The following is a 25,788-nucleotide window of genomic DNA, read 5'->3' as shown; positions in this document are numbered from 1 at the left end:
TTGAAAGCCATGCATCAACACCATGATATAATTCATTTACATGTGTAATATTAAAAATATTGGATTAAAGTTCCAAGTAAACTATACTAAACCTATGGGATTAATATTAATGCTTGCTAATAAAATACAATTAAAAAAAATCCCTATTAATGCTTGCTAATAAAATACAATTTAAAAAAATCCCCTTTCCTTGTTACAAGAAATACATTAACATGGTAAACGGAAGTAAAAAGCTATAGGATTATATCTGTATACTGTTATTGTGTTTTCTATCTTAAGGCCTAATTTCTAAAGTAGTTGCTAAAAGTCATATATTTCAAAATAAAGATATTTTCAGTCAATTTAAAATTTTAAAAAGATTATGAAATAATAACAAATTAAAACTTGTATTCAACTTAAAAATTTGTATTCTACCTTCTCTTCTACCCAATAATTTAAGAGTACAGATTTGGATAAAGTTTAATTTTTCTAGATATTGTTGAATGTTATTTGATTAACTTGTGTTTTTTTTTTTAACAAGTTGGAGTGGAAATTATTGCCTGCCTTTCACACTAGTGATTAAAATAAAAATCAAAGCCATAAACAAGCTAAGATACAATTTCTAACTTTTAGTAATTTTTTCTTGAGAATTATTTTCATAGCATAGCAATCCGCATTGGTTTTCATTTGTTTCTTTTACTAGTCATAGAGTTTGAACTCCATGCTTTGTGCCTGGTAGTTTGCTAGCTTTTGGAATCTCATGGACTTTTCTATGAGGGCTACATTCAAACCATGATCTTCTAGGTCTTAGTCTCCTGAATCCCAGCAACAATCAGGTTTTAAATGTGGTCCTCAATTGTTAACACCAGCTCTTCATATACACCTGTGTTTTGAAGATAATTGATGATATGTAGAAGTACTAATCCTTTATTGATCATCTGTTTTATATGTTGTTCAGCTTATTCACTTTTTTTTATTTGCAGTGATACTGGGGCTTGATCTAGGGACTTTGCACTTTCTCTGCACATACTCTACCCCAGGCCTTAATTATTTTCTGGATAATGACTAGGAAAGCAGAATTGTCTGGGAATGTACAGTGATTTGTGAAATAACTTCAAAATTGATTTCCTCTACTTTACTTTTTCTAACACTGACAAGAGTAATTTTTTTTTTTTTAGTTTGGAAAATTCTTGTGAAGGAACTAGTTTCTTTTTCAGTTTTATATATCAAAAGATACAATACTAAATAAGTATCTAAGTCTACAAAATATAATAGTAGCCCAAATTATTACTTAACCAAGATAGCTAAGGCTGGGCAAAGACTTTTCTGCTTTGCTTTGTCCTGTCATTGACCAAAATTGATTCCCAGGTCTTTATATAAAGCTTGGGCAAGAGCTTTGCCACAGATTTGTGTCCTCAGCTCTTGTCTAAGTTACTCGATTGTAAATATGTGTCTTTTAATAGAATTTCAGACTTTTAGAAAGTTGCAAGAACTTCATAGAATACTCTTAGGTAATACTTCTTTCCTTTACTCCATAGTCATAATTTACTACACATGTTTTCCAATTTAGTGTGCATTTATGTCTGCAGGTTCTGGGGCTTGAATACAGGCTGTCCCTGAGCTTTTTTTTTTGCTCTAGGCTGATGCTCTACCTTTTAAGACCCAGCTCCACTTTGGGGCTTTTGGTGGTTAATTGGAGATAAGAGTCTCATGTCTTGCTGGATTTACACCACTATTGTCAGACCTTATCTTCCTGAGTAGCTACGAGTAACCAGCATGAGCCACCAGACCCTGCCAATTGTCCCACTTTTTCAAAGGTTCTGTATATACTAATGCTCTCACTTAAGATCTGAGTTTAGCTAGGATGGAAAGTTCATGGTTTGGAGTTTCAATCTGCTAGTTATTTTCCTCAAACAGCCGATGTTACCCCCAGGTGTTCTCATTTGTTTCACTAGTTTTGCTCATGGGAATGCTCAATAATGCATAGAGATTCACAGAGCTCAAAGTAAACCTTCCTGACATAAAGTATATTATGTTCTTTGCTAGAGAACTGGCATGCCTAGTGGGCTTATCCCACTTAAAAATTTATTGTTACTATAATTTATCTCATTGCTTTATCTCTTGAGAGCTCTGGTTCTGAGGTCAGATGACTGGAGTTTGCCTCTTAGATTAAAAAAAAAAAAAATCATGGTTGAAGGAAGATATGTTAGTTAAGCACCAGACTTTAGCACAGAGTTACAAGGTAGCCAGAGAAAAGAGGATAGTACTTCTTTGCTCTAAAAAGAAGTCTATCATTTCACAAGGGCTCTGAGGAAAATAAACAATGGAGTCTTTCAAAAATGGCAGTCACTTTTTTTTTGTCATGGAACTTGAACTCAGGGCCTGGGTGCTGTTCCTGAGCAATTTTGATCAAGGCTAGTGACCTACCACTTTGAGCCACAGCTCTACTTCCAGTTTTTGAGTGGTTAATTGGAGATGAAAGCTTCACAGGAACTTTTCATGTCTAGGCCGGCTTCGAACTGCTATTCTCAGATCTCAGCCTCCTGAGTAGGTAGGATTACAGGTGTGAGCCACAGCACCTGGCTAAAATAATCTGTGTGTGTGTGTGTGTGTGTGTGTGTGTGTGTGTGTGTGTGAATAAATGTTCTAGGAAGCTAATCTTCCCATATTGGTTTTATATAGGTAGAACTTAGAGAATTTTGATGAATAATTACAATTCAACTGGCTGCAAAAGGTCTCAGGAGACAAGATGATCGTCAAACTTTGTTCTACATACATCCCTGGAGGTTCCACCATGGTATCTCAGAAGCTGCTATGAGGTGTAAGCAAAAGCTCACTGCATGTCTCCTTCGCTCCCCCAATACACATACAAAGTTATTCAGAACCATGCAGTTTATTTATTATTTAGTATATCCCTTCAATATACATAGAGGCATTGACTACTATACGTATTTATTGGTTCAGCAAGGAGCTAAATGGATGTAATAACTAGTTCTTATTCCTAAAGGAAATAAATTTTGTAATTACTGCCTTACAGAATACTTTGCAAATACAGGCACAAGTTGTCAAGGCCAAATGACTATTATACAAAGCAAGTTATTTCAATTCCCGGATTTCTAGTTTCCTCAATGATAAAGGGGGATAGATAATTCTATCAACCTGGCAGGGTTATTTTAAGCTTTAACAATAATGAGTGATGCATTAAACACAAAGAATGGCGCTTTTGTTATTGTGTTTCAATGTTACCACTAGAAAGTAGAATGGGGACAACACCTAAATGATAGCTATTATTACAGCCCTTGAATAATATACAGTGCAGACAAAAAACATGGTTCATAACACCAAGACACAAAGAAAAACACAACTTACCACAACTTTTGTGTTTATAGTTATGAGTGTCTACATTAAAAATCAAGAGAAATTCCAAATAGACAACCTAATGATGTACCTGAGTGTCTTAGAAAAGTAAGAACAAGCCAAACCCAGAAAGAGAAAATGCCCTGGGTAGAAATTTTAAGATACATACTAAAACAACAATACAAACAATGAATCAAATAATGATAATTCCTTAAAGCAATATAAAATAAACAATCTAATTCAGAGACAGAAGACCCAAAATTAATAAAATTAAGAGATAAAAAAGAAGACAGTATAGTGGTTACCACTGAATCACTAAAGAATATATTGAAAATTTATGATCCATTGAATTGGAAAATCCAAAATAAATGAAGAACATTGCCAAATATAATCACCTAAGAAAACATTGAACCAAAAGATATAAATAATATAAACAGACAAACTACAAACAATTAACATATTTATAACTACTGCATCCAGGTATACTTTATAAATAAATATAAGCACAAGTTCATAGGGTCAAACAACTAGTAATCAAGAATTTAATAAAGAAGAATAAAGTAGCAACAGAGAATCATACAACAAAGAAAAGTCCTACAACATTATAAACATACAAACACAATTTCTATGTGACTAGTCTTCCCTAGCCTTCATAAAAGTTTGCAAGTTTATTCTTTGGTTTATTCCCTGCCCTGACATAGACCAAGTACTTGTGACACAATATGAAAAAAGAAAAATTAGGTGAAGCAATGCAATTAAAAAAAAATCTTTCCCCAGTTATCTCTGCTTCCATGCAATATTATAAAGGGTACTGTAGGGCCCCCATCAAGAAACTGAAAAATGAAAAATTCCGTAAGCTCTCAAAGGGTAAAAATTTAAATACACACACACACACACACACACACACACACACACACACACACACACACACACACACAGAAACAAAAATCAGAATGCTGTTACCTGAAATGAAGATAATCCTTCTTAACTAAACAATGTAGTTAAATAGCATTTATAATATCATGGAAGTAAAAGCATCTACTTCCTACTATACTGATCTACCAAAATTAAAATGTAACTAATACACTGAGTTACATGAAACTAATTTTTGTGTATCATAACTAGTATATATTTCAAACATATACCAGGGGCATATAAAATGGTGTGTAAAATGGTGTGTTTTTTTTGTTTGTGTATGTTAGGAACCAAAAGAGACACATGCTAAGATAATGCTTAAAACTCAAACAAGAAGAAAATATGTATAATCACACAGATTTGACATCTATTTATTAAATAAATGACACCCTTAATCTAAATCTCAAACAGTTGGTTAAAAGTGGTAGTTGCCCCCAAAAAGTGGTTTATGTAAAAAGAGGGGAACTCATTTCTGTTTTGTTTGTTAGTTGTTTTATTCTATTAGTAATAAATTTGATGAATTATTTGAATCTTTACTACATAAGTCTGTAATAAATACTGGATTATATGTAAATTTAATAAAAAGAAAATTGTCTCTAAAATTTAACAAAAAAAGGACAAAAGCCAGATGCTGGTGGCTCACGCCTGTAATCCTACTCATTAGGCTGAGATCTGAGGATCACAGTTCAAAGCCAGGAATGACCATGAGACTCTTATCTCCAATTCAAAAAAACACCAGAAAACCAGAAGTAGTACTGGCTCAAGTGGTAGAGTGCTAGCCTTGGGCTGAAGAGCTGAAGGACAGTGCTTAGACCCAGTGTTCAAGCGTCATGATGGACAAAAAAATGAAAAATAAAAAAGGACAAAAGAGAGGAAGAAGAAAAAAGAAAACAAGAGTATAAAAGGAGATGGAGATGCACTATAGATTCTTTAATGTCTCTAGAGGCCCTTCCTGAATAAAGGAACACTACTTGTACCATATTCTTATTAGGGATAGACATTCTCAAAACCATTCTTCCACAAAACAAGATCAAAACAGTGAGTTTACTTCTTCATCATTTCATTAATATTGTCAGATGGTTATCTTTTTAAGGTTACATATACAGAAAAATTCTCCAATTGCTCATTACTTGGTCTTTGGATGAAATGAGATACCTTTTTTTGAGTAATATTCAGTTTTAAAGTTGGTAATTCTATCATTAATCTCAGAGGCATTCAAAACACTATTGCACAGCCTTATTTTTGGTGGTAAAAGAAAATGAATAGATTAAACCTAAAAACCTATGATAATTTAATGGAATAAAGGTAGCAAAAGAGACAGGAATGATTTGTGTATATCCATGTGAAAAGTAAGAAATAGACTCACTAAAATGAAAAAGAACAAATATTTGAAAAAGTAGTAAATGATTTTTCTGTCATTTCAGCCCTACCCAATTCTGCATTTTGAACAGTCTTTCAATTATACTATATGACACATTATCATTCTTACTGTGTCCACTACACTGGTTGAAATGACAGGCGAATGTGTTTACAACAGCATTATTTTGTCAGTATTTTTCCAAATAAGCCAAATGCCCGGAGTATGAATAAGATCTGATGAATTCTTTTCCAACTTTTTTAAATGTGATGAGTCAGATCCCAGACCTCTAAGATGATTTTGTTTTCATTAAGCAGGTTTTAGCAGCCACCTAATGCCAATTCCCTTTCTAAAACACCACAAAGACAAAAATCCTATCCTATAAAGATACAAGCATGCTTTTCCTTTGTTAGGCAGTACAGTGAGTCGATTAAATTAAAAACAATACTATTGCTGGCATTTTGATATGACAGAAATCAGAAGTGATAAGCTATAAGAGGAGGAGAAGAGAAAATCTTAGGGTGGTCAAGTTAGAAAGAAAAAAAGAGAACATTCTTGAAGAATTGAGAAAGACTCTAAGCAAAGAGATTACAGTATTCATGTTTGTATGTCCATAGCCTACCACAGAAAGAACCTGGTACACCAAGGAAATACTCAAAAATCGTTGCTGAATTAACGTAATGATTGAAACATTAAGCTACTCAATGAAACAAGAAAGGAAACGCCATATGATATCAATACAGCAGTCTTAGATGGTCAGAAAAACAAAACAAAACAGACAAAACCAGCCTCCTTTCTGAGAACAACAGCTCCTACCTGTTGTTGTACTGGTACCTGCTGTACCACCTGTGTAGGCACTGCTGCTTGACTAGCCACAGATGTCTGTAAAGTCACTGTCGAACCTGTGTCTGACCCAGTCTCTGATGTCTGCATGATGGTTTCTGAAATACATGAAAACAAAGTTCAAAATACTTTCCTTGCATGACTACATTCACCACATTTATTCTTAATAGCCTATATTAAGACTAACTCATAATATCTCTCAATCCAACAGACTGCCAGGATAATTCAGAATGTTTACAATCATTCAGACCACTTTTAAAATAAATACAGAAAATTATTAATCCATATTTTTTATTTAAAAAAAAACCCTCCCTAGTACCTCTTTGCTTGAAATTAGAGCCTCAACTTCCCTAAAAAAATCTGTGCTTAGATCAACCATTATAAATTATTTCAATCTATTTATGATTCAAAATTATATGTATACTCTTAATTCTCAGAATATAAATTTCCAAGTGGATACAAATACATCAATGACTACACTTTCTGATGGAGGAGGAAAATATAGAATAAATATTAAGGTCCTTTCCAACTTAAAAACTTACTGTCCAGTGATATTTATCACAAGGAGTGGGTTCCCTCATTACCTCAAGCATCCTGACCTTTTGCAACTTATAAATAATACTTCTAAAATAACTATAAATTTCTTTGTAATTGAGCACAGATCAACATCATAATTTTTTCTGTGAATGAGAACAAGGTTCACTGTGTTACCCTAAGGAAAAATATTACATTATGTTTTAAATCTGTGAAGAATATAATGAACATTAATTTTTCCATAAGAAAATTCTCATAAAACAGTTCCTTTGGGGAGAAAATGTTTCCTTCTCAGTAAGTATCTACTTTCTCATTCAACTTTCAAAATGGACTTCTGAAGATGTTGAAAGTGGCTCTTTTTATTTTATAAATGAGGAAACAAAACCCAGAGATTTTGAGACTTATTTAACAGAGATTGGAGAAGAGTTGGGACTAGTCTTTTTCATTTCAAACTCCAGTTTAATTTTCTGTTTAGACTGACATTGTCATCTCTGTAGAAATCTGGGTATTTTCTTATTCTTTAGGTAGTACAAATCCTAAATCAACACAATAAATATCTCTTCCATAGGCTGGCTCAGCAGGTGAGAACTACAATAGTCTATCATTTTGTAAGTCCTTTCCTAATGCACACAAGAGACATAGCAGCTATAATTGATCGCTTAACAAATGCTTCACATGTTAATTCATAAATAAATTAGTCCATTTAAGAATCCAATGAATTGGTATACCTTTAATTTTCATCTACTATTGAGGTACTTCACGTACATAGAGAGGAGTTAGGGACGGCCAATTTGAAAGTGTTGAGGAATGTGGCTAATGTCTGATTCATATTTATTAGCTAAAATTGAGCTCTAGAATATTCCAGTTATATAGGAAAGCCAATCAGTAAAAAGTTTTTGAGTTTTCCAAAATAAGCTGGAAATGTAAGGTTTTTTACATGAAATTCTAAAAACGGTGGCTAACTACTTAAAGATATTTTAAGATGCTGTAAGGTGTTTTACCTAAACAAAAACATGTACATGCACACATGCTACTCTGGACTAAGTTTACAGCTAAAACTGTATAGGAGAATGAGAGTCTACACTAAACAAAATGCTTGCCTGATTAAGATTACTTTTCTTTTTGTTTTGTTTGTCTGTCTATGTCTTTAGGAGTGTAAGGGGAGGCACAGAAATGGAGGAACAAAGGGTAATAAACATGTTCAACAATGGAGCTCACTAGACACTGTTGAAAATGAACGATACAACTTGTGGGATGGGAAGGAAAGGGTAGCATCATCCAAAAGGAATCAATAGTTCTCAACACTTGGGAAGTGAGAACCCTAACCTACCATGCATGAGGCCATAGATTCAGTCCTGAGCAGTACTAAAAATAATTTTTGAAAGAGAAATGCACAAACTAGAAACCTTATCAATACATACTCTTTCTTCTATCACAAAGAGAAAGTGTACATACTTATAAACTATTGATGCCTTTTATGCTACGCAGAGATCAATTTCTAAGAGTAGGCAAGAAATGAGGAATAACTAGCTATTAGAAGAACCTGATGAAGGTTTTTATTTGTTTGTTTGTTTGTTTTTGGTGGGGGGTTTTTTGGTCTCACTAACAGTAAGATAGTTAGTGGATTCTGGCAGTTTAAATGTCGATCAGGTGGTGAGTTATTGCTTCTCCTTTAAGCTGCACATTCAAAGGTAGATATGTTTCTTACAGTGAAGTACTTATAATGCTCCCCCCCCAGTTTACTCCAAAGCTGAGTGCAAAGTCTGCCAAGGCTAATTCGTGTACTTTCAGAAGTAAAAGTAAGATTTTCTTTATTTTCTAAGTGACACAATTGAGGCTCAGAGAGGTTAAGTTGTTTACTCAAGGCCATACAAGTAGGAAATAAGAAGAAATATTTGAATGTCCTATTATAAAGCCCATGTTTTAAACTCTTGGAAGATACTGGAAGCACTGTGCTTTACCAGAAACAGAGAGGAATTTCAATCGCAGTAGAGAGAGAGAGAGGCAAGCAAGTTAAATTTTAGAATGAGAAAAAGAGGGAGGAAAAAGAAAAGGATGAAAAGAGAAAGAGAGAATGGGAGGATAGAAAAGGGGAAAGGAAAGGAGAGAAGTGAGGCCAGGAGAAGGAAGCAAGGAGGCTACAAAGAAAGGCTAAGTAATTTTAGAGTAATTTTATAAAATCAGAGGAGGGATATCAAGGGAGTAGATACAATAGTTTGTAACACTTCAAAACTAGAGTGCTATGAAGAACTTTCTATCCATTCTTTGTCCTATCTATACCACACCAAAACTGGCACCAAACACCCAATAAAGCACACAGAAGCATCTACAATATCATCTGATACAACCAAGAGTCCTAGAGTATCAACAGTTTGCTCCAAATTTGGCTTCTGGGCCATAGGATTAGAGAAACAAATTAAGAATTGCACCCCTTAGGGTTTCTTGGTTTGTTTTTTGCCTTTATGCACAGGACTCTTGTCTTATTTCACTATTTTCTTCAACTTTTAGGAAGAGTATTTTTCTACCAAGCCTCATAACTATAGGGAGTTTCAATCACAAACCTCCCATAAATCCTAACTCTAATTAGTTCTATCATTTGGTGAGTCCTTTCCAAATGCTTGGAACCAGGCCAACTGCTCTCAATACATTTTCTAGTTTACTCCTCACAAGAATCCCATGATGGAGGTGTTATGATCCCTATCTAACAAATTAGAAAACTGAGACACAAAATTTACCAAAAGCAACACAATGAGAACGAGGAAGACCCTAAATTCGATCTACATGTGTCTGACTTTAGTACCCATGTTAACCACTATGCACAAAACCACAACATCACTATTTGAGGGCCTCCAAATAAAAAGCCAGAGACTGCTGGAATGAACAGCAGTCCTTTGGACTCTGAATATAAATAATAATGGAAATGTATCCCATCTCTCTGATAATAAAATTTCCCCTCTTTTTACTGAGACTATAATAAAATTCAACTGTTAAGTTTTTTCCACAAAATCATGTCAATTAATTTTGAAGATTTACTTTTTTAACAGCAAATCAGAATGTAAAGCATGTTTTAAAAGTGGTACCGGGCACCAGTGGTTGACATCTGTAAATCAAGCCAGACTGAGCAAGAAAGTCCATGAAACTTCTCTCCAATAAACTACTCACAAAAAGCCAGCATGGAGTTCTGATTTAAGTGGTAAAGCACTAGCAAAAGAAGCTCAGAGACTGCACCTAGGCCCTATGTTCAAGCCACCAAGATTGGCACCAAAAATAAAAAAAGAGAGAAAGTATGATTGTTCTGAAAATTCTGCTAAACAAATGACTTAACCCCACTGACATATGATGAGTATTCCAACATTTATACAAAGTAAGGATCATCACTTGAGGGCAGTGTCTAAGCATGCTCTATTAATAGGTTTTGTTTTACTCCCAGCACAAAAATTTGTGAGTACAGTTGAGGTGTTCTCATTCATTCATATTGCAGGGGTTTCTGGTGCTTTGTTTATGTTTGGGGGTAATTTGGTTAGTTTACTTCCTTCACAGCTCCTTTTCATTTGATATTTGTTTATCAGTCACAAATAGAGTCACAATAATCCATTTTGATAAGCTAAATAAACCCTGCATTTGTCAATGATGCAGGCCGTATGTAAATGAGTTGTATATTCTTGCAGGAAGACAAGCACAATTTCCGTCCAGTCATCCCTGCCTAATGTGGCTGTCAGGTGTGTCACGAGCAACAGATGCTTGTTTGACAAAGGACCTTTTTATTCTGGCTAATTAAGCAGCTGGACACACCCGCCTGCTAAAGGTTCTGCTTTGTACAGCCAGCTCTGGTTGAATCATGCAAATCCACAGCTAAATAGGCCACATTTTGAAAGAAGGCTAATTAACCCCTAGGAGAAGGAAAAGAGTATTTCAAAATCCCAGCTGCTAAATGCAACAAGATTAGCATTCCTTCAACCTGATGGGCAAACCTAGGCAAATCAAATGTGTTTTGAACAAACATGTATTATTGCAAGTTTTAAGGCATTTAAATGTTCTTTGTGAGACTTTCTGAGGATTATTTAATAAAATCAAATTCACAGCTGGATTCCTTTTTAGCACACACTATACATGCCAGATTAAAAGGTTTAATAGTCTGACCTAATCAATGGCTATATGACTGGCCTAGCTTAAAAACATGTAGTGTCCACCTAATTTTCATTGTGATATTCCTTCTTGCAATAACAGACTGTCCCAAACTGCAAACTGCAAACTAAAGAATGCAAAAAGTACTCTGAATAGAAAAAAAAGACAATGTTTCAAGTGAAACAGAATTTTTTTTCCTTTTTCCTTAGGACAGAAAGACCACAACAGTATCTAATACATATTTAAAGCAAATTAACCAGACTCATTAGAATATTCTCTTTTAAAAGTACAGAAAAATAACCCATATCTCAAATGTGGCCTGACTCAGAAACCTGACTCAGCATAAGATTACTAAAATGTCATTTCATAATTGAAAATTATTGGATTAACTGGATGTAAGAATCTCATGAGCCAGGTGCTGGTGACTCACACCTGTAATTCTAGCTACTCAGGAGGCTGAGATCTGAGATCTGCCATTTGAAGCCAGGCTGGGCAGGAAACTCTGAGATTCTCATATCTAATAAACTACTCAAAACAGCCTGAAGTGGGGCAGTGGCTCAAGTGGCAGAGTGCTCACCTTGAGCAAAAAGAGTTCAGGGACAGTGCTCAGGCACAGAGTTCAAGCCCCAAGACAAGCAAAAAAAAAAAAAAAAAAAAAGATTCTCATGGACTTTCCTGCTCCTGCTCCAGTTGGCTTAAACTGTGTTCCTCAGATCTGTTTCTGAGTAACTCGGATTAAAGACTTGAACCATTAGCATCTAGCTATTCCAACTTTTTATAAAAGTCAAAGTATCTTTCAAAGAAGACAATGGAAAATAATGGAGCAATATGAAATTACATATGTACAGATGTTACATATAACTACATGACAAATTTAAGTTTTTCAAACCTCTAACAAGCTTATCATTTTATCTATACATACAAAAAAGTATGAGTTGGCTTCTCCCCTCTCCGCAGTTAACAAAAAACAAAACAGGATAAGCTACAAACTGTAATTAAATACCAACCCCTCTCTATTTAAAATGTAGCTCTGTGTGAGTTTACTCATTGTAAAACGAAGGGTTTTATCAAACCAGTAAATCAAGAAAATGAGGAATAAGAAAAAGAAAACTCATGGTTTTTTATAATATAAAAGCTCTTCCTCTTTATTTAAGTTTGATATTGCAAAGCTCCTGAGTGTGTACAATAAACCTTTTGTACTAAATTCATCTGTAGAAAGATGATGGAATGATAATAGTGTAGACTGTTCTTCAGTCATCTTTCTATGATAACTGATGACAGTGATTAATGTTGGAGATGATTAATCAGCACACTGTAACATATACAGGTTGCCTGGGTAACTTTTATCACTTTTCAAACAAAGGTTTTTCTCTTACCTAATTCTTCACATGACTCAGAATAGATTATGAAAAAAACTATTTTTTGAAGAAAAGAAAAATCAAATCAAATCATAGCTATCAGTTTTTGTCTTAAATGACTAATTACTTACAAACTGTAATAAAACCATTACCACTGAAGACAAACTGCTAAAATTGATGCGATTGGTGCCATGCCAGTTTATCTTCCCACTCACATCCATGCATTAGTAGGCAAGTCAATTTTACCTAGATGATACAGGCTAAAAACAATCTATGCCCAAACAACAAACAAAGACTCTCAACAAAATGTATGAGCCTTTTCTGTTTCTCCGTCAATTCAGTATTAAATGTAACAAGAGTCTATCAAATAGAGCATTTGGATAATAATAACGGCATTAAAAGAAAATGAACACTGAGCATGTTTCATAAATTTATTATCACTATTATAACTACTGTAGGGTGAATGATATGTGATAGATGCTTTGCATACATTTTATCCTAATTTTATCCAGGAAGTACATATTCCCATTTTTTTTTAATAGGAAGGAGAGAAAGGTTTATAGACTAGTTTTCCTAGGGTCAAAAGCTAACAGATAGTGGTATTTTAGCAGGAATATGGAGACTTATGAAGATGAACAAGAATGAATATAGTCTATGAAATTTGTTTGCACTTATGAAAACACAACAATGAATCCTGCTGAAATTGTTTTGGGAGATGGGATAAAGGAAAATGATAAAGGGGATGCAGCTGATTGGGATATATTATTCACATGTGTGGAAATGTCACAACGAAACTCCTCTTGTACAAATACTAATAAATATGTTTTTTTTTTTTAAAAAAAGCTAACAGATAAAGCCACAGTGCAAGCCCAGATCTGTCTCACTGTAATAATGACAGCCCGCCACCATTCTAGTTAGGCATACAGGGTAAGGAGGCAATAGGCTATGTGAGCAAGGTTAACTTTAAAGAAACAAAGCTGACCATGAAGACTTTGAGCACTGAACAATTTCTAAATGTGAATACCCACAAATATCACACAAATGTCATATACATATCATGCCTAGTGAAGTCATCAATGCTGTTATTTTTGTGATAGGAGAATGACACATGAAAAGAGGGACCTTCATAAACCTGTGTTTTATACAGGAAAAAAAAACAGATTGAATGTGTGAAATAGAAAAACATAAATGCTAACTTACATATTACTTATAGCCATATTAAGAAAATTAATAAATTGCTATCTTCAATATCTTATAATAGAACACTATACAGGTCTATATCGGCCAACGTAGTTAACAATATCATAGCATAAAAAACAATTTGTTCAACAGCAGGTAGTCTATCATGGAATTTCATTTACATATATGCAACTATATCTTCAGACAAAATTTCTTAAGGCATATATTACAAGCTACTGGGCTAGGATAAAGGAGGGTTCAATAACCTGAGCAGAACTTCTAGAAAACTTTTCCAAATAAAGGATCATAAACTTTCAACCTTAATCTGGAATTCTGGTCAAAGGGACCCACTCATCCTGGAACCATTCCATAATGCCAGTCATCAACTCGGCAACTTAGACTAGCTATTATAGTCCCCAAAATACCTATGAAGATAATTCTAATCAACTCAGTTGCTGGGCAAGGGCTGTGCCCTTGTGTCAAGAAAGGGTTCCTTTAAGAAAAAATTCTTTGGTGTTTCTAATATTATTATTATTTTAGTTATTTATTTGTTTGTTTGTTTATTTTTGGGTCCGGTCATGGGGTCTGAACTCTGGGTCTGGGTGCTGTCCCTCAGCTCTTCAGCTCAAGGCTAGTGCTGTACCACTTGAGCCACAGCGCCACTTCCGGCTTTTTTCTTTTTTGCTTATGTGGTGCTGAGGAATCGAACCCAGGACCTCATGCATGCAAGGCAAGCGCTCTACCACTGAGCCACCTTCCCAGCCCTAATATTATTATTTTTAAAATATGTCTGGAAGCTAGGTATGGTAGGACATGCTTGCAGTTCCAGCACTCAAGATGGTAAGAAAGAGGACACAGATTTGGAGATGCTCTCTAAAACACACACACACACACACACACACACACACACACACACACACACACACACACACACACACACACACACACACACACACACACACACACACACACACACACACACACACACACACACACACACACACACACAGTCTCCAGAGATCCATTCATTACTAGCTGCATGGTCTTTGCCACTTTGTGCTTACAGAGAAAGACTATGGTAATACACATTCTCAAATGTCAAACATAATCCATCTCCTTTTTTGTATGATATGGCCCAGCAGTCAATCCAATCTTGTTTAACAAACAAGAACTGACTTGAGATCTTAGCACTGAGTTCTATGCCAAAGATCTAAAGTTAGAAAGAGGACAATAGGTAAGTCATCTAGGTATTTAGTTCCAGCTATTTAGTTCTGCTATAGTGTGCTATAAAGAGAGGGATAAATTGAATGAGGAAGAGTCCTTATTAAAGTCATCAATCTTTTCAACAAATCACTGTGTTCTTCCATAACTGTCATTATTTACTAGTTCCATTAATACCTACACTTCATTAACTTGTTTCTTCTCTGGTTCTTTTCTTACAGACTGGCCTGAGCACCAGCTGTGCCTTCTTCCCACAATCTCTAAACACAGTGAACTTGCTATATTTTATCTACATACAAAATGGTAGCCATTCTACTTCTATTTGGGGTTTAAAAACAAGAATATGCTTGCCAATTAGGACATCCCAGTGATCCGAATGGATCAAAGAGAAGGCAAAGATGAGCTTAAAAGGCAGCAAGACTCAAAAAAAAAAAAAAAACAAAAAAACAATTAAAAAGAATTAAACTGGAAGTATTACCTCAAAGCAGAAAGATTTCATGTGGGTTTTACAGAGTGAAAGAATAAAAATTTTTAATTTCTTTCACACTAGAAAAGACTGCAATGATAACTTTACTCTTAAATTCTCTTGCCCACACAAGATTTTTTAAATTCCATTTCTTTTTCACTTTATAAAAGTGAAGAATAAAATTTTTTATGGCTTCTAACTTGTCTAATGACAGGCTCAACAGGAAAAATTATACAATATAATAACATTTCTAATAATGGAAGCACATTTTAAATGTATAATATCTTAAAGAATTGAATTTTTGTTAATGACATTTTGGGCAAATATTCTGAATACAAAGTGTGGATGGACCTCAAAAACATCCACGTATTTACATATTCATAAACTGTGGAAACATTTCCCATAAAACATATGGCTATTAATCAAATAAAACATTTACACTACCTTTCATTATAGAAATACATATTAATAGATCAAGGAACCTAGCCAACTTTAGAAATATACATGCTTAACAGAAAACTGATTTCTCTGTACAATGAGTAAAATTTAAAATAACTGCTATTATTTAAACACATTTTCTTTCTGTTTGTTTGATGAAAATTGGTGTTGTACTCTATAAATGGCTGTCCTTTTATAACTCAGTCTTAAAGAATTTTCTTTCCTCCAGGAACAATAATCCTTTAAAACTTCTTTATTAAGTAGTTCTATCTTGTAAAATGGGTTGTCATAAGCTACATCATAAATATTTAATAAATACTCTAATTGGAATTATTTCAATTTTAAATCAATTAAATTTTATGATTAAAAGCAATTGTTATAACATTTTAGGGAGGTATAAAATTTCATAAAATAATTTTAATTTCCTCTCTCTTTCCTTCTCTTACTACACTTTGAAGGTCTCCTGTGGTGAATAAAACAGGAAAGAATTCACTCTTTATTCCTGTTAATATTTTACTAGTAATCGTAACCTAATCACTTTATCACCAAATTTGTTCAAAATTTCTCTAAAATCATCTTCTCCATTTTTGCAAATTATATTCATATCTGGCTACCTAGGGATCTAATTTCTACCATATCAAGTGAAGAGATCTTGACTTCTCCAAAGACAACAATGAATAATCTCTTAGTGTATAAATTTTGTAATTTTTTCCTTAGCTTTCAGACATACTGCAATATGGCATTACACATGAAATTAGAGAAAATGTCTCATCTCTTTAAAAAGCTTCTTGATGCCTTCCAAGATATTCTATTTTTCTGATTTAGTTCCTACCTGTCTGTTTCCATCACAAGTTTACTTTCTTCCATTTTAAATTCTCTCCTCTCTCTCTCCTCTCTCTCTCTCTCTCTCTCTCTCTCTCTCTCTCTCTCTCTCTCTCTCTCTCTCTCTCTCTCTCTCTCTCTCTCTCTCTCTCTCTCTCTCTCTCTCTCTCTCTCTCTCTCTCTCTCTCTCTCTCTCTCTCTCTCTCTCTCTCTCTCTCTCTCTCTCTCCCTCTCTCTCTCTGTCTTCGGCCCTCTCACTAAGTTTTGGGGCCATACACATTATATAGATATGAATAATTCCCAAATAACTCTGAATCTTTAAGTCAACACCCTTCCTTCTTTTCAACTGTAGCTTTGAATTATTAACTACTTGTTGAATCTTTTTGAATAGCCACTCATCATTCCCAGTTTTCATCATGCCTATTAAACCTTCTGTCAGTAGCTGCTCTAACATAACATGGAAGATACCATCTTTGCTGCCAAAGTGTCTACTGTAGCCCGAAACAAGGGAGATTAATCTTGGGATATAGTTACTTCGGCTTGTTTTGTTTTGTTTTCTCAAAGACTGAAAAATTAAGAGCCAGACCTCTCTCTCTGTCTCTCTGTCTCTCTCCTCTCTCTCTCCTCTCTCCTCTCTCTCTCTCTCTCTCTCTCTCTCTCTCTCTCTCTCTCTCTCTCTCTCTCTCTCTCTTCTTCTCTCTCTCTCTCTCTCTCACTTCTCTTTCCTCTCTCCCTTTCCATCCCTCTCTGTCTCTGTCTCTTTCTCTCTCTCCCCCCCTTCTTCTCCTCTCTTTCTCCCCCCTTTCTCTGTCTCTCTGTCTCTCTTTCTCCTTCCCCCTTATTTAATCAATTAGTAAGTCTAAAGATGCTGTTTCTTAATTATCTCTAAAAAACATATTCACTTGCTTCTGGGTAGATTCCCTAGAGTTCAGGCCACTTTCTACAATAGGTCCCCGGTGCCCTCCAGATAAACTGCAGACCCTTAACAAGACTCATGAGCCTCTTTCTGATAGTTTCTACCTACATCTTCCCAAAAGTAAATACAATCCAGCTAGATGTAGCTAACCTCAGTTGTCCAGCCTTTGGGCACAGCTCCTTCTGCTTCAACCCGATAACTTGACAACCACTACTCTCCTTTCTTACTTTAACAAGTTTGGGTCCTGTGTGCTCCTGATGTTCTTAGCACCTTATGTGTAGCAATTAACATATTGTAGTACATTGTTTGTCTTGCCAACAAGAGCATAAACTCAATTCGCACATGCACTATGCTTATTTTTTTTTACCTGCAGTGCCTTTACACTAATACACAGTTAAATCTCCAAATAGGATGAATTTAATATCCATACTATTACAATACACTTTATCTGAGACATTCCGTAATTTCAAGTTTTGTAAAAAACTGACTACTATAGCCATTTCCAATCAGGGCATTGATTAAGAATGTTTCTTAATTTTAAATGTCTTCACGTTCTATTTCTATTACATCAGAATTTCATTAGTCCCATATTCTAAGACTCTTAATGCTCATAAGATTTTTTTGCATAGTTTTAAATAAACAGATTATTATAAATAAATTCAAAGAGCAAATCACATCTATTGCTTCAAATCTTCTGACACATCATTTACTGTGTTTTAATAAGTACACATGATTCACTGAATTGTAGATTTCAGAACCAATGCTGTAATCATGTCATCTCAGAATAGGCAGCCTGTTATGCTTCCTTTGTTAGACAGAAACACTGAGAGATTTTTAATGTTCATAGATGAAATGTTAAGAATAAGTAGCCTAATAGTAATTGTTCTGACTTCATCATTAATTAACCACTTGAAATTTATTTGAGCTTGGCAACATTTAACTGACATTCTGTAATTTTCTCTTAATAGTCATTGAAACTTCACCAAAAAAAAAAAAAAAGGTATTCCAGGAAGACTCCAGTTACTAATTAGTTAACACATTCATATATAGAACTTACATAAATTTCATGTCTAGATATGATATAAGGTAAATGCTATTATGGATGAGAAAATCAAAACACATAACTTAAACAACCCAATAATACCAAAACCACATATGAAATTAGGAAAGGACAGAGATATACTTGGAGAAATTGAGACTTGAGAAAGAAAAGAAACAAAGAGAGCTCACAGTTGAGCTCAAGTATGGATCCACACTTAGTTCCAGTTTAAATGAATAGGAATGACTGCATACAGCTACCCAGATGCCAAAAGAAGGGACTTTCAAGCAACTGATGTGCCAAAATATTTGTATCAGTATTCTTCTGGACAAGCACCAGGAATTGTTGCTCCCTCATCATTATATACAGTCACAAGTCCCATTTAGCAACTATCAGAAAAAATGTCAGTCTACTACTGAGTAGCATTGCAAGCAATGACTGAGATGCAAAGAAAACTGGAGGCCAGAAAATGGTCTTTAGGGCACCTGAGCCCGATGGCACTGTCACAGTATCATCCTCTGTCACCTCTATCCTTGCTTGAGCTCAAGCCACTGCTGGATGCATGCTTGGAAATCTTTATATACCATGATCTATTCATCATTTCCTTCGGTCAGTGCTCATATAGGATTAACTACAGGGTCATATGACCAGATAAGATGATGCTAAACGAAATGAACCCCAGATAGGGACACAAGTGGTTTTACCTTTCTTGCTTTGCTTTTAATGCATTTATAATGCTCTATGTGATTTTTTTTGTTCCTTTTGTATGTTCTTCCCCCATGGAATATAACCCCTGTTTTCACTGTATTTGATTCCAGTGCCCTGCATTTTGTATCTACATTTTTCTAATTTGCGGAAGGGAAGGGAAATAACAAAATGCAGAAATAAGAATACAGGTTGACCTTTTTAATAATGATATTCAAAAAACACTATGCTGAAAACAAACTTTATGACTTCGGCGTGGGGAGGGGGGCAGAGAAGGGTTAGGGAGGTGGGGAGGGAAGGGATGGTAGGGGAGAAACAAAGGAGGGGGTAACAATGCTCCATAGGAAATGTACTCATTACCTTACTCATGTAACTGGAACCCCTCTGTACAGTACTTTTACAATAAAACAAACAAACAAACCTCACTACAGCCACAACAAGAAAATGAAAGGTCCTCAACCCCCAGGGCCACGGACAATGGCAGCAGAAGTTACCACAGCAGATGAAAGACCAGGTCATAGGAGGCAGGAGGTGGCTGGAAGGGACAGCACAATGAAATCATGGGAACTTTTTTTCAAGTGGGGCTATCCTAGGAGGAGGAACCCAGAAAGATTTGGGACAGTAGCTTTACAATAAAAAATATATACAAAAAAAGTTAGGGAACTAAAATGTCATTATACAGTGTAATGCTAATACTGTAATTTATATCAGTAATAAGCAATTTAACAATTAAATAAGTGATAAGTTAAAAAAAAGATTACAGGGATAAGACTCAGGCAGAATAAAAAGTAAACTTTCCATTCTCAACATGATTTTCACTGTACATCTTCAGTATCTAAAACATCTCCACTGTGGTGGCCATTACACACACACACACACACACACACACACACACACACACACACACACACACACACACACACACACACACACACACACACACACACACACAATGTAGAAAAACGTTGAAGTGGTTCTAACTTACTACAGGACTGTAGCTAAGGAACCAACAATAATACTCTTCCATTATTACCTCATGCTCTCCAATCCATGGCAGAGAGTGTAACAAGAGGTTGGAAAAAAATTAAGCCTACTTTGCCAAAAAGTCACCTTGTTTGCCAAGTGGCCAACTTAACAAGCTTACCAGTTCATTAAAAACCTACTTATTTTAACCATTTATATTGTTGACATTATAAATTGAATCAATTTATTGAATCAATTTTAAAGAGTTTTTTAGGAGTTCTTTGATACTTCAAGTGATAGGTTCAAGATTATATTGACATGAAGTTTTGTGGTATACTCACATTGTATTTTGGAATTTTGTCATTCTTTGCTACAATAACTTATAGGATGAGAATTTGTTTAATAATTTTTGGTGGTACTGAGATTTTGTTCATTTTAAACCAAAAGGCCAATAATGTCTTGAATAGCACAAAATTTATCAATTAGTGTATAAAAGGGTTATTTGTTTCAAGTTAAATGTGTTGTATGTCTTTAATTCACACATTTGTTAAAACAGTTCAGCTGAATGACTTTGTTAATTTTAAGAATCTGAAAAGCTTTCGATCAATATACTTAGGTATTAAAAATCATTCTATTATATGATAATTGGCTTGAGGCTGCTATGCATACAAAAATTAAAAACAAATTAAAATTTACATAAATTCATCTTCTCACCAAAAAATGTTTTTGCACTTATTCCATGGAGGAAGATTTGTAAAAAGCATATGTAGTCAATACAAACACATTTCAGACAGTTGATATATTAGAAAATTAACCATTAGGCAAACTGATTCACCAGAATATTTGGTAAACTGAACCAAATGGGCTATTGGTTTTCATGTTTCAGCAAACTTATTATGGGAAAAGCATTCCTTTGGTGAACTGATCACTCAGTAAATTTTCTTTTGGTATTGAAGGGCAAATGGTCTTCAGATAACTGGCTTGCTTCTCAGTATCACATCACTTTAAAGGTTAAAAGGATAGACGTACATCAGGCTACCACTTCTTGTCTAAGATGAGTAATCCAAAAAGAAAGACCTCCTGCTTAGCATCAGGGTTGGCAATTATAACTCAGGACCTCAAATTCCTAATCAAAAGCTCTTGCTAACAGACTTTAAATTATAAAAGAAAAAGAAGAGAGAGAAAAAAAGAAGGCACTCAAAAAGAAGCAGGAAGGCCTGCCAGAAGCTCAAAGTGCTTATAAAACAATGAAAGAAATACTCAGATAACATGGAGAATGAAATCCTAAAATAAGAGGGTCTCTGAGACGTTTCCAAGTCCCTTTCTCACATAAATGAATAAGGCACTGTTTCATAGCGTTTTACAAGGTTTCAAGTGAGGCAAACTGTGTGAGTGTGTGTAGTGGGATCAACCAAAATGGTCCACTGCATTTTATATTCTGCAGGGGTTCTGAAACATCTTGCAAAGATTTGTTTCCCTGAAATAAGTACTTAAGAGTGTCATTGTGCCCCAGGCTTATATTTCATTATTAGATGGCGCATTCGGGGGTTTCAGGATCATTTTTCATTACTACATCATCTCTGAATGTAACCAAAAATACAGAAACTCTCTGTGTTTTCACTAAATAAAATACTAATTTCCACTTTCCCAGGAAAAGGAAATAAAACAAAATCCAACACAACAGCAACCAAAATAAACAGTGAGCTTTCGCTTGTGGCATAGTGTAGCTTTAGTGGGTGAAACAGAAACCTTTTAAATGTAATGGTTTGTGTAACAGCTTTTATAAGGTGCACTTTTCACTGTCAAACAGCATGAAATGTTCATGAGGTAATCAGTTTTAGATGGGAAGTTTACAGGCTTAACACAACTTGCCCAGCTAACCCATGGTTTAAAAAAAAATGTTTTGAACTCTCTTCTTTACATATTATGTTCATATTTAGAAATATTTTAAAAGGTAACTTTGGAACAACTAACTGTCATACATAATTTACTTAATCAACTGATGCATCTGTTGGATTTTATTAGGTGAAAAGTTGTCCTACCTAATTTACATAAAGTAGTACTTCTGACTTACTAAAAGATACGAAAGCAACTTGGAAGCAAATACTTCTGCCCAATAAAACCAACTCAAGGGCTGTGATTTCTATATAGCTTTTATTACGAAGATAATATCAATTATTTTCTTGTTTTACCATAACAATAAGCTAGTATTTACATAATCTATTCAGAGTCGCATGGGAATTTAGGCTGATCATACTTTTCCTGGCTCCATGGAGTTACTTCTCTCATACTCGATTACATGGATGATGTTTTCTAAATACAAATGAAATGTTATTTACATATGAAAAAAATCTATTCCCTTTCCCCATAAAAACTATTCAACATTGAATAATAAATTCATTTATAAGACAGCATTAGATTTTTTTCAAAGGTGTACTAATAAATCAGTCATACTTCTCCTTCACTACATCCTTTTCTCTGCTACCCTACCAAAAAACAAAAACAAAAGCAACAACAATAACAAAAAGCCCACAAAGCAGGACTGCCCATAAGTAAGTCATATCTATACAATAGCTCTTCCAAATTGCTTTATGTATTTAAGGTAAAGCAGCAATGGACATTAATTCTATCACTTTCTTCTTAGAGATGTTTTTTGTACAACCTGACAAATGATTTTGCCATTATTTATAAGATCTGCTGACAAATTCTGCTGAAAAATTCCCTTTTCTTCCAAACTGATTGTTACCACATGTGACAAAATCTGTGTAGTGGGATGGGAATGTGGCTTAGTGGTAGAGTTCTTACCTAGCATGCATCAAGCCCTGGGTCTGATTCCTCACAACCACAGGAACAGAAAAAGCTGGAAGTGGTGCTGTGGCTCAAGTGGTAGAGTGCTAGCCTTGAGCAAAAGAAGTTCAGGAACAAGCCCGGTGCCAGTGGCTCACGCCTGTAATCCTAGCTACTCAGGAGGAGGAGATCTGAGCATCAAGGTTCAAAGCTAGCCCAGGCAGGAAAGTCCATGAGACTCTAATCTCCAATAAACCACTCAGAAAACTGGAAGTAGTGCTGTGGCTCAAGAGGTAGAGTGCTCGCCTTGAACTGAAGAGCTCAGGGACAGCGCCCAGGCCCAGAGTTCAAGCCCTGGGACTGGCCCAAAAAAAACAAAAAATGTGTAGTATCATTTAAAGTGAGTTGAATAAAAAAATATAAATCAATGAATATAGAAAATAATAGAATTTAAGGATTCTAATGTGTTTTATAACAGTGATCTAAAATTTACATTTCTTAAGTTAGTTTTTAAAATATAAGCTTTAAATACATAAAGCTTTCCTTAATTCAATGAGAAATAAAACAAAACAAACAGAAAACCCTTTATGTGGAAAGTACACAGAAATTTCCACAGGATGCATTATTTTATAACAACATCTAAATTAAAGTTTCGATCTTTTATAATACAAAAACTGACTAAATGGAAACTACATCTACTCATGAAAATACTACTGAAATGTTTGTTTAAAACATATTATACCACATATCAAGTAGAATTCTTCATATACTCAATTTTACCTAACAAAATATATTCTGCAATTCATAATTAATTCATAATTGAGATGAGTTGTGTTTCTTCTTAGGAATATATAAAATTATGTTTATATTGATGTTTAATAATTTAGAAATGTCTGTTATGATTTACAATTTATCTAAGTTGCTTAAATGTGACTTTTTATGTGTTTCAATTTAACTTAATAACAAAAAAAAGTCTCCAGAGCTGGGTGCCCCTGGCTCATGCCTGTAATCCTAGCTACTCTGCAGGTTGAAATCTGAGGATCATGGTTCAAAGCAAGTCGGGGCAGGAAAGTCTGTGAGACTCATCTCCAATTAGCCACCAGAAAACCAGAAGTGGCGCTGTGGCTCAAGTGGTAAAGTACTCACCTTGAGTTCAGGGCCAGTGCCCAGGCCAAGAGTTCAAGCCCCACGATCAAAAAAAAAAAAAAAAGAAAAGAAAAGAAAAAGAAGAATCTCTGTAGAGGAAAAATATCTAAAACTTGCAGATTCTAGATACAACTTCTTTGAAAAATCCTTCCCTATTTCTCTTTCTTCTTGCTTTGAAATCTAGGAACAAACACTTTCTGAATGTGGGATTTAACCTAAGAGCTCACTGTTAGAATACTTTCTCAGAGTCAAGACAAGTAGAACAAATGTAAGCTGAGTTCTTGTAGCAGTTCTTTTGACCATTGTAAGGCTTCAAATGAAAAACCTTTAATGCATTTTTACATGACCCTGTGGTATGGCTCGATGGATACTAAGTAATAAATAATTTTTTAGGAAGTGTATACTCCATCTACATTACTTGAAAAATGGAAAAGCTGTCACTAGTGCTTGGAAGCCTCTAGCAAGAACCAGCCCGCCTTCCACCACATTCACTTCCTTTGTTATATACAGTAAAAATAAAAAACAGAAAAAAGAGGATTGGAAGAATGATTCAAATCATAGCATGCATGCATAACAAGCACAGGGCTGTGAGTTCAATCCTCAGTACTGCCAATTAATTTAAAAAGTTAAAGCTACGATTTATCGAGCTCCTACTACATACATGCCACTGAAATACACTGTTTATATCTTACAATCACATAAAGATGTGTTGTTGTCTACTTTAACTGAAATGAACACTGAGCTCCAGAAAGACCCACAGTTCTTTGTCAGTTCTCCATAACCTCTTGCAGCTAGTGAAGGACAATGCAGGGACACACCTGGCACTAGATCTAACTGTTAAATCTATGTTCTTGTCATTGTCCAGCTTACTATTATTTTTAAAATATTTTTATGTCTTTTGTATTTCATAGTGAAAATAAATTGGTTAGCATAGTTGAAATTTTCAACATAATGGAACATAATGAAAATCATAAGATTATAGTGATGCTATTACAAAAGCCAATGAGAAATTTAAAAAGCCATAGACTGATCTTTTGTTTTACTTGACCATGTCACTTTGAGAGGCTTGCTATCCTAGGAAAAGAAAACACTGCATTAGCTACCACTAGGTTTTTAATGGGCAAAGTAAACAGTTTCTAACCTATTTAAGATACATTAATACAATATACATCCACTAGGAATAAACATTAAAATGCACTGATGTTGACAATTCTCCCAAGATGAGAAAAGAATTAAGTAATTTACTTACCTATCTCCTTTTATTTCTAGACCATTCCTCTCTGTATTATGAACAATTTGAGGCTTCAACTTTGACCTCTACATTGTGATGATTTTCAGATATTTTATCTCAGGTCCCTGAATGTTTCAGTCACTAATCTTCCTGAAGCTTTATTCACTGCATATATCTCCTTAAACCCTGAATGTGTCTGGATTAGTTACCATACTTGGAGTAACCTCATCTACGTTAATGATTTCTCCCTGGAAACATGTACAAAATGTTTCAAGATATAAAGTATTAATTATAGTTTGAAGAGATAATTTATAGTTAAAGTAAAATAAGACAACTTATTTGGGGGTTAGACAATAACTTCTTTAATTTTTAAATGATAAGCATTCAAAGTCCTACAATCTGTCAAG

At 34.6% G+C, this 25,788-nt stretch overlaps 1 protein-coding gene across 7 annotated transcripts in view; it reads right to left on the bottom strand.

Annotated features, from left to right (window-relative positions):
• Rfx3 (regulatory factor X3) overlaps window positions 1–25,788 on the bottom strand; it is a 239,868-nt gene that overhangs the window by 116,717 nt on the left and 97,363 nt on the right. For all 7 annotated transcript variants that reach the window (XM_070035668.1, XM_070035669.1, XM_070035665.1 and 4 more), the window contains one exon: window positions 6,425–6,549. In XM_070035668.1, coding sequence (XP_069891769.1) covers window positions 6,425–6,541 — 117 coding nt within the window. In that variant the 5' untranslated portion in view covers window positions 6,542–6,549. The remainder of the gene's footprint in view (window positions 1–6,424; window positions 6,550–25,788) is intronic.

Source organism: Dipodomys merriami, unplaced genomic scaffold (genome assembly GCF_024711535.1).
Source record: "Dipodomys merriami isolate MVZ:Mamm:240054 unplaced genomic scaffold, mDipMer1.0.p SCAF_26, whole genome shotgun sequence".
NCBI lineage: Eukaryota > Metazoa > Chordata > Mammalia > Rodentia > Heteromyidae > Dipodomys > Dipodomys merriami.
This window is presented reverse-complemented; position numbering and strand designations above follow the sequence as displayed.